This window comes from Morus notabilis, unplaced genomic scaffold (assembly GCF_000414095.1).
Source record: "Morus notabilis unplaced genomic scaffold, ASM41409v2 Scaffold314, whole genome shotgun sequence".
Lineage (NCBI taxonomy): Eukaryota > Viridiplantae > Streptophyta > Magnoliopsida > Rosales > Moraceae > Morus > Morus notabilis.
The window spans coordinates 574,155-590,197 of NW_010360279.1; the positions used below are offsets into that span (position 1 = coordinate 574,155).

The 16,043-nt window shown below is 32.4% G+C and overlaps 2 protein-coding genes across 2 annotated transcripts; one reads left to right on the forward strand and one right to left on the reverse strand.

The window, feature by feature from the left end:
• Window positions 1-4,902: 4,902 nt before the first annotated feature.
• Window positions 4,903-7,966, forward strand: LOC21407561 (probable protein phosphatase 2C 27). Its single transcript, XM_010096241.2, has 4 exons — window positions 4,903-5,946; window positions 6,323-6,523; window positions 6,755-6,960; window positions 7,125-7,966. Exons 1-4 carry the CDS (start codon window positions 5,746-5,748, stop codon window positions 7,675-7,677), a joined length of 1,161 nt encoding a protein of 386 aa, XP_010094543.1. The 5' UTR covers window positions 4,903-5,745; the 3' UTR covers window positions 7,678-7,966.
• A 20-nt stretch (window positions 7,967-7,986) lies between these two features.
• LOC21407562 (protein seele) lies at window positions 7,987-10,852 on the reverse strand. Its single transcript, XM_024164301.1, has 9 exons — window positions 10,662-10,852; window positions 10,487-10,513; window positions 10,338-10,417; window positions 9,727-9,799; window positions 9,533-9,587; window positions 8,989-9,040; window positions 8,894-8,918; window positions 8,698-8,789; window positions 7,987-8,415 (listed from the first exon to the last, which is right to left on the reverse strand). The coding sequence occupies exons 1-9, from the start codon at window positions 10,761-10,763 to the stop codon at window positions 8,361-8,363; spliced, it is 561 nt and encodes a 186-aa protein (XP_024020069.1). The 5' UTR covers window positions 10,764-10,852; the 3' UTR covers window positions 7,987-8,360.
• Window positions 10,853-16,043: the final 5,191 nt, after the last annotated feature.

Genomic DNA, 16,043 nt, shown 5'->3' on the forward strand with positions numbered 1-16,043 from the left:
TTCCTTCATTCCTTATTCACTTGAACTATAATAGATTAATATGTCATAAAAAAAAATATCCTCGTTTTTTCACTGTTGTTTTCAGAAATACAAGTTTTGTTAAATTCCGCAAGTTGATATTTAAATCTCAGAAATAATAATATTTAATTTTTTAAAATAATAATAGTATGTAATTTTATTTTGAGTGATGTAAAGTTTAAATCCCTCATTTGCTGAAATAATCTAGACCGCATTTATAACCGAGCAAATTGACTATTACATACTTCTTTTTTTGATAGAAACAATACATTGTTCAAAAGGGAAAAATAGAAATACATTTTCAGATGGTAAAAATATGTTATTTATACTACTCTACTGAAAAAATAAATAATTATTATTTAATAAATAAAGAGAAAATAAAAAACATAATCTATAACTTAATTATTTAAAATGATATATATTATGGGAATTGTCTCCAATATCGCACCGAATTAGAGCGGCACATGTATATTTTTTTTTAAAATATGTATATTTTAAAAAATATATATATTTTCTCTTAAAATATGTATATAAGTGTTTAGATAAATTATAATTATCTTCCCACATTATACATATTTTTAAAAAAAAATGTACATACTTTTAAAATATATATATATATATTTTTTAAAAAAAAATATACATATGTCACTATAATATCAGATTAGAGACTTTACTATAAATTATAATAGACATGTATAAAATCATCATAAACTACGTACTTTCTCCATCCGTTTCCGTCCAAAAGTGACTAAATACCGTTATAAAAGCTAAAATCAGAAACATGTTATATGTCAGGTGATATTTTTGAAAATGAGATGCCAATCACATCCTCCATAAAAGGGTAGGAGGTTGATTACAAAATTAACCCAAAAAAAGGGGCCAAATTAAAAGCAGAAGATTGGAGGGTCACGTGGATGACGTGTGAAATAGGGTGAAACAAATATTGGCCTAGAATAGTCAAATAGAAAGTAATCTAGTTATATATATCTGTATCTAAATTCTACACGACAAGAAAAGAATAAATTAAAGTAGCTTTTACCTTCGAAAATAATACAGTGATTAATACATCCTGCCAAACTTTCAAGTCATCATTTTATTCTAATCTATGTGACATTTCTTCTCTGTGTTTTTGCGATTTTTTGCCCAATTCCAACCCCACTTCAGGTTTCAAGGGTGAAGATTGACCATTGAAAATGCCCAATATATTCTTTTTAAGGTTCTATTCTTTTTCCATTTTTTGGTTTACAAGACAAAATAGAAAGGAGAATACGCTTCTTTTGGTGAAATGGAAAGGAGAATGCGTTACAAGATATGTATCTTAAACATCATTGCTAAGAGAGAATAAATTTTGTTTGAGTTTTTGTGTGTGCGTTTAGTTATATGTTTTGTTGAGCTTCATCTGAAAGAGTTAGAGTCTCTATTTCGAGTTTTTAATTCGAGTTGAGATGTGATATTATATGAGAGTTTTTTACTGTAACAAAAAAATTAGATGTGACTGTTTCTAAAAACTTTTTACTGTAGCAAAACTCGAATTCTAAACTCGAATCAGTGAAAAGAACGGGGCCGCGTTTCGCGTATTGTTTTGCATTGGGTGACGTTAACAATCATTATTCACTTTTTTTTTCTTTTTGTTCTTCCAATAGGTTGCATTTTTAAATTTAAAGAAGAAAAATGTTAGCATCACTTTTTATGTCATTCTTTTTATCAATTTTTATATTTATTATTTGAAACGTTGTCTCTACTATCTTATTTTTTTATTTAAATAATAATATATCATATCAGTAAAATTCACGTGTCAAACAGTGAACGTAAAAAGTAACAAAAAAATGATAGAATAAGTGATGTTAATATTTATCTGTTAAAAATATACATTTAGGTTTCGTCAAATATGGTTCATTGTTTTTCAATATATTTTTTTAAGAAACTTTTTATTTAAATTGTCAATCAATATAAATAAATCATTACTAAAAATAATCTTTTTATGAAAGTATTAGCATTCTACTTTGTAATAGATATGAACTAATTAAAAACAAATTTTAAACAATTACTTCATAATAATTTAAAGATATATAACACATTAAATTATTCACATGACGTCACAAGTACGGAGCATGTGGTTTCAGTTAATAATATGAAAAAGCTGGATGCTTCATGAAATTATTGGGTTGCAAAAGACAATACATTTGTTGGCCTTTTTATTTTTCTTTAAATTTAAAAAATGAGAATAAGATCCTTCTATGATATTTCTCAACATGTACTTGTTGTCGTATGAACTTGGGGACATCTTTATCCCCACCAACTATGCATTTCTTTTATCTTTTTTTTCAAAACAGAGTTTTGAGCTATCTACTGTTTTAACTATATATATGGACGAGTTTTATATATGAAAATCTAACAAATTTAAATATTTGCTATATTATTAATAGAGGTGGTCCTCCTCACATTGTATCTGTTTTTCTTGTCTTAAATAAATAAATAAAAAAAGACAAATTCTCTCCCAAAAACTCCTGTGAAACATGTGGATTAAATAAATTTTATGTTTCTGCTTTTATTGTCAGCGTTTATATTATAATAAACCTCATGAGAGAGTCCACTACTTCCTTTTGTGCTTGGAACCAATGATCCCTGTTTATAATAGAGATGTGGATATACTATTTAATTGAATGGTTTTTCAACAACAAGGGAAGCAAATCCTATTTTGATTCCAACTTCTTGTATTTTTTTCCATTATAAAATGATGAAACTCGTGTTACTTAAAAAAAGTATGTTTCTTGATAAGGAATTTAAACAAAATCTTAGGCGTCCAAAATTGTTCTTTCTTGCTGAGATTGTCCTCATCTTACAACTCAACCTAAAGCGACCCCTTTCTTTGTTTTCTCCAGCAAAATGTACAAGAAACTAAAGGGATATATATATATATATATATGAACTTGAAAACTTCTGTAATTACTATTTTAACGAGACAACACCTTAAAAGAGTCGTACGATTAAAAAAAAAAAAACATGACAGTTGAGTCTTAAATTTCTATGTAGGTGTAGTGATATATTTTGTCTGAAATAATTGTAACATCAACGATAATAAATAATTTTTCCTCTATCCTAAATTATCATACATAGGATATTGAAGAATGCAGATTAATTGGACATCACTGTCTCCACTCCAACAGAAGCCTACGGCCACAAACAATTATCGTCGGCCTTTGGCAACTTAAGTGGGAGGTGAGACACGTCCAAATCCAATAAAACCATTACCTTTGGGCCTCTTCTTTGAAAGCCTTTTCTGGGAGAGAATATCGGTTAAGCTTTCATTAAAAAAAATAAAAAAAAAAAGGTGAGTTGAAAAAAGAATAATCTTGATAAATAACCCTTAAAAATATATGAGTCAAAATTTTTATTCTTTATTTTTAATTTGTAATTTTTTTAGTTAAATAATTACATCAATAAAAATATATTTATTAAAAATAAGAGATAAATGTCCAAACTCATGCATTTTTAGACATACATTTTTCATTTTTTCTTAAGAAAAAGTAGAAATCTTATATCATTTTATATTTCAAACACAGTATAATGGTAAATCTACGTTTGATACCACCTTAACATATAAATTTCAAATTTCTTCACTCTAAAATATATATATATATAAACAACAAAACTAACATAATAATTCCAAACAAGCATAATTTTGTTAAAATAACTTCATTTAATAGGAAGATCGTAAAATACTACTCTTTGTTCCCCTAAAGAAAACAGTTTAGTATCAAGTTTAAATATGTTGTCCTCATTTTGCTATGTTATTGATTGTTCCCACTATTTATTTGATTTAATATAAATTTAATAACGTCACATGAATTTTATAAATACTCTCAAGTAAGGTTTTACAATGAATTTTAAAAATACTCTCAAGTAAAGTTTTACAATTCAGGTGAAAGAAAAACCAATTAGACATAAAAAGGAAACAACATATATGAAATTTACGATCCGTCTAGTATAAATGGCATCTAATTTGGTTCTACGAATTGCATTATAGAAACGAGCGCTCTTAATTATTGCACCGGCTTCCACTCATTCAGATTTTTTGGAAGGTTTTAGTATAGTTGTTCCATGAACTTGTCGTGGTTTAGTAAATTATTCCCCAAACTTTTAATTTTACAATTAACTTTCTAACTTGTGAAATTGTTTCAATTACCCTGTTTACTAAATTTGCTCATAATTTTTATTAGAATTAAGAGATTCAAAGTTACGGAATTAAAATATTTGTATTGTATTTGAATTAGTATGTTAAAATTTTTATTGAACGTACATTTTTTACACTAATTTAACATAATATCCTTAAAATAGTGCATATTAAAATAATTTATAAGTTAAGATAACTTATCAAAAAATTTTTAGGACAAGATGCTAAAACCATACAGTTCATGAGCAAATGTTAAAATACTCTTCTTTTTTTTTTTTTTTCCCTTCAAGGAATCCACTCATTCAGATTCAGGTGGGCGAAACTGGGAAAGGAAAAATTAAATTAAAAGCCAACTGTTTAACCATACACAAAATAACAACTTTTAACCAATCCTATGCCAACACGTCTAACCCAAGAATCCAAGGCGCTCTCTCGTCCTTTGTAGTCGTCAACAACATAAAAAGAAAAAAAAAGAAGATTTGGACCATCCATCACATAAGTGTCAGAGATCCAACGGCTGGGACGCTCTGGCGCACCAATCCACGAACTAATCTGAAGGCCACAGATCCTCCAATGAGAACTGAACACGTGTTCATAACACTCACCCTCATGTCATGATGAGATCCACCGGATTACCTGGAATCGCCGGTGGCCAACCATAAACCAACGGCTTAGCGCTCTTCTGAGTTCGTCATTCTCTCTCTCATATTTCATTTTTGCTGTTTCTCTCTCTGAAAAAGCTTCTGATTCTCTTTCCTTTCCTCGATTCCTTTTTATCTGAGGCACACATCTTTTCTAGGGTTTCACCATTGATCAACCATCTCACATCTGAAGAAGAAATTATAATAGAAGAAAGATCGGAAGAATCTCCGTCGTCGTCGTCTTCATTCGTGAGAATTTTTCTACTTTTTTTTTTTGTGGTTCCGTGTTCTGTAATTTTCCAATTTCTTGTCTCTTCCGCATTTGATGATTGCGATTTTCCTCGGAAAATTTCGGTTCCTCGTCGCTTAACTAGTCGTTTTCCTCCCCCCCCTAATTTTCCACGGTCAATTTTGAGTTGAATTTCTCGACATTGGGCTCGGAGATTGCGGATTTAAATAGTTGATCTTTTTTGTGTTGAATTGGATTCTGAGATTCTGCATTGGGTAACTTTGATCTGTTGGCTGGTCTGTTGAGTTCTGTGATTTAGAAGATTTTTAGAACTGGCGGAGTTGTGAAGATTGAAATTTGAAGAGTGAATTTTCTTGTTTTTTCCGGCTTTTGATTTGGCAAAGCATATATTTGAATTCTGAGCCAGTAAGATAAGGTAGATCATTTGGGCATTTCTTGAAGCTGTTGGTTTGCTTAGTAATTATTCTATCCGTGGTTGCTTTATAGATTAAAGAATACTCACATTCCTTATCGATTGGAGTTCTTAAGTTAGGGGCTATACGAAGCTTCTATTTCACAGGAAATCAAGATCGACAATTTTGTGCTTCTTGATTTGGAAACCAGTTGATTTAAGCTTAATAATCAAGGGTTGTTGATCTCTGATTGGTTTAGAGGGAATAAGAATGGCTGCGGGTATGGATTTTTCGCCTCCATATAGATTAATAGAAGGCGGTTATAATAAGGACAATGTACCAGCCATGGAAGATGAAGCTTCAGAGAATCTGAAAAATATAAAACAAATGACAAATGGAAAACCTCCACGGCATCTCTCTGTCATGAGGCATTCTGTGAGCTCTATAAAGCTTCTGGCAACTGCTGATTTGGTGAGTTATTGTCGAATTTCTCAAGCTACTACTGTTGATTCTATTTAATGATGTTAGTTTTCTAGTAATATTTAACATGGTAGTTACTTATCAAACTTTAGTGCTTAATGTTGATATTATTATAAGCATAGAAGTTGTACATGGTAGCAAGTGCTGATTTGGTGGGTTCTTCTTGAAATCGCCCATTGTCAAATGTATCAAGCTACTATTGATTCTATTTAATATGGTAGTTGCTTATAAAACTATTACGCTTAATGTTGATATTATCATTAAGGTTTGAAGCTTTTAAGATCTACTTGAGGCCTTTTCCCTTATGTTCACCAGATTTTGTGGACTGTAGTGCACGTTCACTGACCTTCTTTTAATGCTTCTCCAGAGTATGGATGTTGGGGTAATAGCCAATAGTTCACCTTCCGACGAGAAATCAGTGTTTCTACCAATTTTCCGATCAGGAAGCTGTGCTGAAAGAGGACCTAAACAGTACATGGAGGATGAACACATATGTATAGACAATCTCGTTGACCATTTGGGAAACACTGTCACTACACAATTCCCTTCACCTGGAGCTTTCTATGGGGTCAGTATTTTCATAGATAATCATCTCAAAGAGAACTTTTAAGTGCACCTCTTGTTTACCTCCATTCCTCTTATTTTTTGTAATGCATTGTTTTTACTAAATGTGTTGAAACAAAAAAATTGCTTTGACTGAGAACTTGGGGAATGTGGGTTTTTGTGGGGTGGTTTTTTGAGGATGTTATCAGTTTAATTTAGATGGTCTTGAGGATGAACTGATTACATATATGAACAGGTGTTTGACGGTCATGGAGGTACTGATGCAGCATCCTTTATCAGAAATAACATTCTCAAGTACATAGTGGAGGACTCCCATTTCCCAAACTGTTTGGAGGAAGCAATCAAGAGTGCTTTTCTGAAAGCCGATTATGCATTTGCGGATGCTAGTTCTCTTGATATCTCCTCTGGAACGACTGCTTTAACTGCCCTTATTTTTGGAAGGTAAGTTAGCCCAAATCTTCTCTGCTTTAACATTTAGCTTTTGGAATTAAATTGCCTCAGAGAAAAGTGGAAGAGTTTTACCACAGCTATAATAGTTTATATGCACTCCAAATTGCCCAAACATCGAGCTCACTTTGTCTACTTCCTTTCCTTTCTCTTCGCAGGATAATGATAATCGCTAACGCTGGGGATTGCAGAGCCGTGATGGGGAGGCGGGGTAGAGCAATCGAGATGTCAAAAGACCACAAACCTGATTGCAAATCTGAAAAACTGAGAATAGAGAAACTCGGTGGTGTCATCTATGATGGCTACCTCAACGGTCAATTGTCTGTGGCCCGTGCTCTTGGAGACTGGCATATGAAAGGCACAAAAGGCTCTGCCTGTCCTTTGAGCGCAGAGCCAGAGTTGAAGGAGACACATCTGACGGAGGAAGATGAGTTTTTGATAATGGGGTGTGATGGCCTATGGGACGTGATGAGCAGCCAGTGTGCTGTGTCTATAGCAAGGAAAGAACTGATGCTCCACAATGATCCTGAAAGGTGCTCAAGAGAGCTGGTTAGGGAGGCATTGAAGCGCAACACATGCGACAACTTAACCGTTATTGTGGTATGTTTTTCGCCCGACCCTCCACCACGGATAGAGATACCTCAAACTAGAGTCAGAAGGAGCATATCTTTGGAAGGGCTTAATGTACTCAAGGGTGTATTGGAGTTGTAACTTTTGACACGAGGAATTTGTTCAAAGAGCCATGTACAGAACACAAGGGTTCAAATTGATGGAGAGGTATTCTAATTCTTCTTTTATTCCCATGCCATTACCGCTGCTGTGTCATGTCATGATTGGCATTCCTTTTCGGGATATAATATCTATTTGCTAGGTTTTATTTTTCATGTTGTATATTTTGTACATCTGAGAAAACCTGCGTTGTACCAATTGAGAGTTTGAAACCATTCATTGTTTAAAATTCTAGTTGAAGTTCTCTTCCATGAATTATCCACCTTCTTGTCCACTATAAGCAACATTATCTTCGAATGTCGTGTGGAAAAAATGTCCATTTTTTCCCAAGCTTTATTTTTTTCTCCGTTTTTTGATTGGGTAGGGGAGAAAAATCACCCAGGAGCATTAAATTCATGGAATACATCGGAAGACGCATTAACTAAATCGTTCGCTTCTCTTTAGTTTTAAGGAAGGAGAGAGAAACTGTGTTTACTTTGACTCGTATTAAGTTGACATAATGATACATTTGATTTGATAAACTTAAGCATAAGATCAAAAATTTGCTGGTGGGAATTACGCAATTCTCATTTTTAAATCTGAGAATCCCTACTAACTTTGACCTTCTATCAAGTTCTTTCACCGACACTATGGTTTCCAGCGGAGTGCAAAAGAATTTGGTAAACTCACAGTTCTCCATCTGATTCATCATCGTCGTCGCCATCGTCCTCATAAGAACCACTGCAAAACAGGGATTTGTAATCAGTAATCTTAGATACCATACATATGGAGAGAGCCCTGTATATCAAACTATCCTAGAGAGTATATTTAAGGGACAAATAACATTCCGAGGTCTAATTGGTTAATTATGTTTGCTCAGAGGTCCTGATTGGTTACTGTTTTAAAGGATGACATCAAAACTTCAAATCCCTAGCATTTTGATTTTTGGGATATTTTTAAATTGTCTAAGTGTCATGCATACAATGCCTGGTTGAGTCTGCAATGATAATCTACACATCTTACCCTGTTTTGCTGCAATGCTTACTCAGGTCTTGACATAAAACCTTGCTTACATCTCCTACTTTAACAGAACCGTTCTTTATCAATTCTGCGAACTGCACGAGCAAGAGACGACAAGGACAAGGGCAACTTATGAAATTCCCAAATAAATTAACCTTTAAAACATTCATTTTTGAAGATCAAAAGAACATAGGATCACCTCATCTTCTGTTTCCTCAAGCAACCTGTCCCACGAACATACAGATTAGACCAATTACATCTTCATCACAAAGCAAACAAAATTCGACTTCTCACCTTCCACAATATGTTGATATATCTTTTGAATAAGCTCGAGCTTCTTGTTTATCTAAAAGAAAAAGGAAAAAAAAAAACTTCATATCAATAGACCTAAATAGGAATCCGCAGAGTGAAATCAACAAAAATAACGATGTCAAGATTAGACAAACAAATGTAAAGTTACAATCATTTGTCTTTTTCATATTTTGGGTTAAGAAGATCAGTTGTTTCTTGGTTAGACTATTTGTCATGTTGTATTTTGTTGTGGGGGAAAAGTTGCCTCGGCCCCATTATTAAGGGGTGTTTACATATCATCAACTGAAAGAGAATAGGACGAGTGTTCAGCTTTCCTCCCAGTCATGTGTTTTTTTACTAAATTATGAATGCAATTCTAGCTTCTAATAAGTACACTTGAATTAAACGTTTAATTCCCTTTCTTTTTCCTCTTATTTCCTTTCAAGCCCTTGCTCTTTCAAATCACAATCCATTACGAAATAGTAAACACACCCTTATGCAAAAAGCATCACGAGTCATCAATCAAAGCTACGTTGGAAATACATACTTGTGAGGTTGTCCCAGTTATCCACTTTGATCCACTCTTGTCTGGTTGGCTCTAGCTGAAAATGAAGAATTATAGTAACCAACATGTTTACACCAGAATGACTAAGCATGCCTATCTAATTACTCACTATCAATTATCAAACCAACGTATTAAGATTTAAGGTGCTAAAGAAACTGTCGACAACTGATGTTTACCTTCTGGAGAGTGTAATCTTGCATCTTTTCACAAAGCCCCTCCAGAAGTTCAACAACTCTCAGCTCACTCACTCTGTTGAAAGAAACATACAAATCAGGTATTACCTGCTTGAAAAATAAACTCCTCTAGAACTACGTTATAGAAAAAGCATATGATCCATCAACTCAGCTAGTTGAAAAACAAAATACGCTAGAATCACACCATAGAAAAAGCACATAATCCATCACACTCATTAAAAGCATCTCCACTGCAATGCCAAATTTTTATGCTGATAATAAAATCTGGCATTTGGGTAAGAGAACCATTCTCCAACACAATGCCATATTAATGCCAAATTTGACATATGATGTATACTAGATGCTAAATAGCATCAAAGTATAGCATGTACCAAAATTTGGCATTTGGTTACGTCTTGATTCATGTGGTAGACTTTTTCACTTAATACAACATTGTTATTTTTCAAATTTTGAAAATTAAAAATTTTCATCTTCAGATTTGTCCTCTAATCAATCCCATTTCCAGTACATTTTTAACTCACATTGTTAACAAACCATAATCCGATAGATATCGTCCGGAAGCCAAAACGTAGAGGAGAAACTGAACCTCATACCTGTAATCGATCAGCTTTCCTCTCCGTTGACCTGTAGAATCCAAGCGGTGCCTCATGTCCAAATGATTCCTCGGTTTTTCCTGAGAAAATGCATCGTGTTATCCCACAAACACCATAAAAGCCGAAAAAAAAGGGTCCTGTGATCTTACATTAGAAAGTCCTCGCTCCAGCTCCTCCTACAAGGATCATATGAGAACCGTATGAGTCGAATTGAATTTCTTCAAATTAATCATGTTTTCTCGTCCGGATCCAAAATTTTGGGATCGAAAAATAGGAAAATTAACAAGAGGAGAGAGAAAGATAGAGAGAGGGAATGTAATTTACAGCGACGGCGTTGCAGGCGGCGCACTTGTCATCGACGGAGAAGGCGACAGATGAAATGGATAGAATCAGAAGGAGCTTGATCAGCATTGACGAGGAGATCATCTTCTTCTTCTTCTTCTTCGTCTGCTTCTCTTACGTTTCCAATTTTCTGTTGTTGAAGTGCAGTGCTTTTTCCCACGCTTCTTTCAAGTTCTGCCTCCTCTCCTCTGGACCGAACTTTCTAGATCTTTGGCCCATGTTTATGCATGGGCCGAAGCTCGTGGGTATCAATTCTCTGGTCCATGTCTGTAGCCCACATTTAAATTGGCGAAAATTCAGAGTGTTAATAAAAAATTAAAAAAAAAAGAGCATGTCAAGACTTCTGGCACATGAACGAGAGGGGGTTTGGGAATCACACTCTTGAAAATTTAAGTCCGTTTAGTTCGTTGATTCGAGTTTTTAATTTGAGTTGAGATGTGATTTTATGTGAGGTTTTTACTGTAACAAAAAAGTTAGACGTGACTGTTTCTGAGAGCTTTTTACTGTAATAAAACTCAAATTTTAAACTCAAATCGATAAAATGAACGAGGTCATGACCAGATCTAGGACCTCCAAAGTGTGGTGGATATTGCTAAACATGTTGTACAGGAATTTCAAGAACTGGCCCGTGATGGACTAGGGCCGCGGGCCAGTTCTAAGCCTGAGAGTTTCTCCTCAGGCCTGGCTCTGGCACATTCTTGCAATGTGCAAGGTCGTGCCAGGCACGGCCCAAGCCCGCCACGGGCTTGGGGTCGGACGTGTCGTGCCGGCCCGACCTGACACGTTTGACACCTCTAATTATTCATGTATGTCATGTATTTAGTTCGTGACCTTAGGTGACTTTTTTTTTGTTGTCTTTAACTTTATGTTAAATTTATATAAAGCTTATTCTTACAAAATTATTTATCCACATTTTTTGTATTTTAAAAAAACATATTTAATCAACCCGACTTAATCTAATGTAAATTTGCCGACTGTTTAAGTCAAATTTTGAGTCGTATTATAAGCGTTGGACCACACAGCCCAGCCCAGATCTAGATAGTCGTTCATTTGGGAGGAGGAGGGGAATGGGCCGACGGACCTAAGGGAGTAATAAAAATTAATAGGCCTAAGATTACAATTAGTTAGAGAATAGGTTAATTTAGTGTAATTTAAAATTTACACCTTATTAAAATGCAAGACTTGTTCCTGTATAAAAAAAATAAAAATAAAAAAAGAAAAAACCAAAAATTCTCTCTCTCTTTTCCCCTCGTGTTATTTCTCTCTCCTCCAAACTGCTCGATCTCTCTGCCCGTTCCACCTGAGCGCCGTCGACACGAACGCCATCGATCTTCTCAGCTCGACAGAGCAACTGCAAGAGAGATCCATTCATCTCCTCGGCTTCGTGACGGAGCAACCGCGACAGAGAAATAATCCGCTGGGCCACACGGATCTCTTTCTAGTCGTGATGTTGATCGCGATCTCAACTAACTTCAAGATCCAATTTTACTATAGAGACAGTCGTAGCAAGAGATATCATCTTCGCAAGTCATTATTTTAGTTTTGATCATTTGAGTTTATTTTGGGTTTGTTTGTTTGTTATGAATATATTGATTATCCGTATGGAATTTCTAAAAAAAAAAAAAAATGTAAATCTGTGTTTGTTGATTTTCTTTTCTATAGTTTATAGTCCATGATTGTTTGATTTGCATTGTCGAGAGAGAGAAGGAAGCCGCACAAGGAGAGGAGAGAGACATCAAAAGGAGAGAGAGAAAAATGAAGAGGAGAGTGCGGAGAGAGAAAATGTAGTCAGAGTGAAAGGATGAATGAGAGAGACAAAAACATGATAAAGTTTGCGGATTTGAGTTAAAATGTGATTTTATAAAAAAAATTAAATGTGATTTTTTATATAAATTTTTAATTATAATAAAATTAAAATTAAAAATATGAAATGAACGATACTTAAATATAAAAAAATAAATTACATATTTTTAAAATGAAAATGGCCTATCAATTTCTATTATTGTTAAATAGGTTATTTACTTCTATAAAATTTAAATGTAGGTCTATTATTTTCTTAGGTTGAATTTACAAGTCATGTGGTCCTCTAAACCAATGCCCTCGAGCTCTTTCTCAATTGAGACATCCATAATGTATTCATATGCATGAAATTTCATGATGATTAATCCATTCATTGTTTCATCCACTACTTGAAAAGGGTAAAAAAGAAAAAAAAAATCACAAAATAAAGCTTTTATTAGATTGTCCAACGTAGGTAAATATTGATGCATAGTCAAAGGTTGGTAAAAATTGCCACGTAGCCACGGCAATGACATTCTTCTCATGTTATTCTACAACTCTCTTTTCTCTCATCATCATTATTATATATATATATATATATGCTCCAAAGTATAATGTAGAATTTACTCATTAGGAAATTATAGATGAAAATTTGCAACGATTTGAGATCCTCTCCCCCCAATCTCCATTGCTCATCTAGCTATCCAAAGGATAGCAAATCTAGGTGAGATTTGTAGTATGGCAGCTTTTGCGGTTTGCCTTCTTCCTTAGTTTTCATGCGTGTATGGATTCTTTAACCTTTCTTTTCCTTGCCCTTTTTTATTTCCTATTTAGTTCTTATTTAAGAATAGATAGTGTGGAATTTTCAAGTGTTTGTTATTGGGGTGGTTGAATCAAGATCACCTGAATTAATATAAAACTTAACCTAAATAACAATTTTTTTTTTAGGAATCAACGTAACTAAATAACTTTATTACCTGCGCTGAAATATGGACATGAATTATGTATATTTTCGATTATAAATGTAGTTTTCTTAATTTAATTCAAAGCTGTTATCCATTCTATGGCACTTATTTTTTTTTTTTTGGTAACATGCGGTACATAAGTTTGTTATTACGTTGCCATAAAAAAGCCATACTGCAAAATCTAATAAATTTGGCAAATTGCTTGTAAATGCAAAAAACAAATCGACAGAATTGCTTGAAAGTGACAACATACATGTATATAATGAATTTGGACTTTTTTTTTTTTTTCAATAGAAGACAAAAGAAAAAGGCTGTTTATTAATTCGTTTTTTTTTTTTTTTTTGTTGACAAATAGTAATACTGATAGAAAGTGAAAGTCCCTGCACTAATAAAAATTGGGAAGGTTATTGGATTAGGATGCACACATTATACTATACAATCATCCCCTTGACTCTTGTGGCCTAAACCGGGTCCACATTTACTACCTACTAAAGTCCGGTTCACATTCATCGCCGAGCATTTCGGTGTCACCTCAGCATTTTTTTCTTTTTGGATGAATAGTTCTCAGAAAAAAAAAAAAATATATATATATACACACACTATATTTTTCTTTTTTTTTTGTTTGTTTGAGATAGATTTTGAGGAGACTTTTTTAATTGGCTGACATACTGATAGAGTCAATTTATAATCATTAAATTTGATTAAAATCACATAAAATTAAAAAAGTATATAAAATATATATTTTTTAATATAAATTTAACGGTTAAAAAATAAAAAACTACTTATAGTTCATTTTTTGTTGTCATACCGTTGAAACTCCCTTAAAGATAACAAGAAACAGCTTAATTTGTTCGATTACAAAACCCTTTCGTACCTTTTTTCGACTTGAAATTAATGACATTGTATTTCGGTATACTTCAATATCTTTTTTTTAATGAATACTCTTAGAAAAAATAATTCTACTGCATTTTTCTTTTACTTTTTAACCATTATTCAAACAAACACAAAAAGAAAAACGTATCAAAATGGGTAAGAACAAAAAAAAAAAAAAGATAGTGGATAGAAAATAAGAAAAGAAATTACCCTAGTTTGTTTCACTATAAAGCTAAATTTAAAAAAAAAAAAAAAATTTATAAAGGCCCAATTTCAACTTTTCAAGGCTAATTTTGAGGAATCTTTAAGAGCCCGTTTAGTCCACTGTTTTAAATTTTTAATTTAAGTTGAGATGTGACTTTATATGAGAGCTTTTTATTATAGTAAGAAAGTTATATGTAACTGTTTATGAGAGCTTTTTACTATAACAAAACTCAAATTCTAAATTTGAGTCGGTGAAATAAACGGAGCCTGAATTTGTACCACATGATATTGGAGCTTTGGACTTGTGCACTACAAAAGAACTAGTCGAAATCAACAATGCATGTTTTACCGAAATTGTACCTCCAATTAAGAAGGTAATCTACTAGATTGCCATCGTTAATCTACCAGATGTTGGCATAAGGTATTAATCGCGTACATTATTTTTTTTAAAAGTAAACGCTACAGGAAAGTACCATAAAAAACCTATAACAACAAAAAATCACAAGATTTATTCCTAAATCAAATCATAAAACTGGCACGTATCTCTAATGCTAACCTTAAATAAAAATTCACAAAAATCCCTAATTTAAGCAGTGATATTTTTAGCGTTAAAGTTGATATGCGTTGTAATTGATATGAAATTTGACACTAAGTATATCACACATTAAATTTTAGCTTTTAATTACTATTAGTTTATGTATTAACTTTTTTTATTTAATCATTGTAAAATTGTCATTTTCATGATACTTCAAAATTAAAAATTTACTTTTACAAGTTATAAAACTTAATAGTTATGACAGTAGTTACTCATAACATACGTATTAATGTTATGTGTCAGAGCACAAAATAAAATAATATATCAAATATATCATTCTCATTTTTTTTAATTCAAAATATAGTATTTAGATTGATATTTGTTTCATAAATGGTCTAAAAGTCACCAATTTATAGCCTATTAGAGCATCTCCAGAGGAGTTCTCTAAATTTTTACTAAATTTTAGCTAAAATAACTAGAAAACTATTTATACTATTAACTTTTTGGTAAATTATTTCAATCATACTCTCTATTTTAATTAAATATAGATTATTTCAATATTTATTGAATTTAAAATATAAATTTTACAAAAAAAAACTTTTGCATTTATTATAGTTAAAAGAATAAAATAATACAAAAAATGAAATGGTTACCACTGCATACTAGCTATATTTAACTAGAGTGGAGGGCACTCTCTAAAATAGCTAATTAGGTAGTGGTTGAAGTGGATAAAAGCTAAAAAAAATAAAAATCATTAGTTATTTTAGTTAAAACATGAAATGATTAGCATGGTTAGAGCTGCTCTTACACTAATATATCGGCAGACCAAGTTTTATGTACGTCAGATTTGTATAAAATCATGTAAAAGTCAAAAAATATACAAATTTTATAATTAGAAAAACTAAACCTACCGGTACGCCAGACATACTAGAGAATCTTTCTTTTTTCTCGTGCGAAAAAGAATGTTTTTTTTTTTTTTTTTTTTTTTTTTTTTTTTTTTTTTGTTTT

Bases quoted from the DNA above. Each gene is read 5' to 3' on its own strand.
- LOC21407562 (XM_024164301.1), bottom strand. From the start codon at position 10,763: ATGATCTCCTCGTCAATGCTGATCAAGCTCCTTCTGATTCTATCCATT. The intron at 9,588-9,726 runs GTAAACATCAGT...CTTCATTTTCAG, and splicing joins AAGATTACACTCTCCAGAAG to CTAGAGCCAACCAGACAAGA. The intron at 9,041-9,532 runs GTATGTATTTCC...TTTTTCTTTTAG, and splicing joins TAACTGGGACAACCTCACAA to ATAAACAAGAAGCTCGAGCT.
- LOC21407561 (XM_010096241.2), top strand. From the start codon at position 5,746: ATGGCTGCGGGTATGGATTTTTCGCCTCCATATAGATTAATAGAAGGC. The intron at 6,524-6,754 runs GTCAGTATTTTC...ATATATGAACAG, and splicing joins CACCTGGAGCTTTCTATGGG to GTGTTTGACGGTCATGGAGG. The intron at 6,961-7,124 runs GTAAGTTAGCCC...TTCTCTTCGCAG, and splicing joins ACTGCCCTTATTTTTGGAAG to GATAATGATAATCGCTAACG.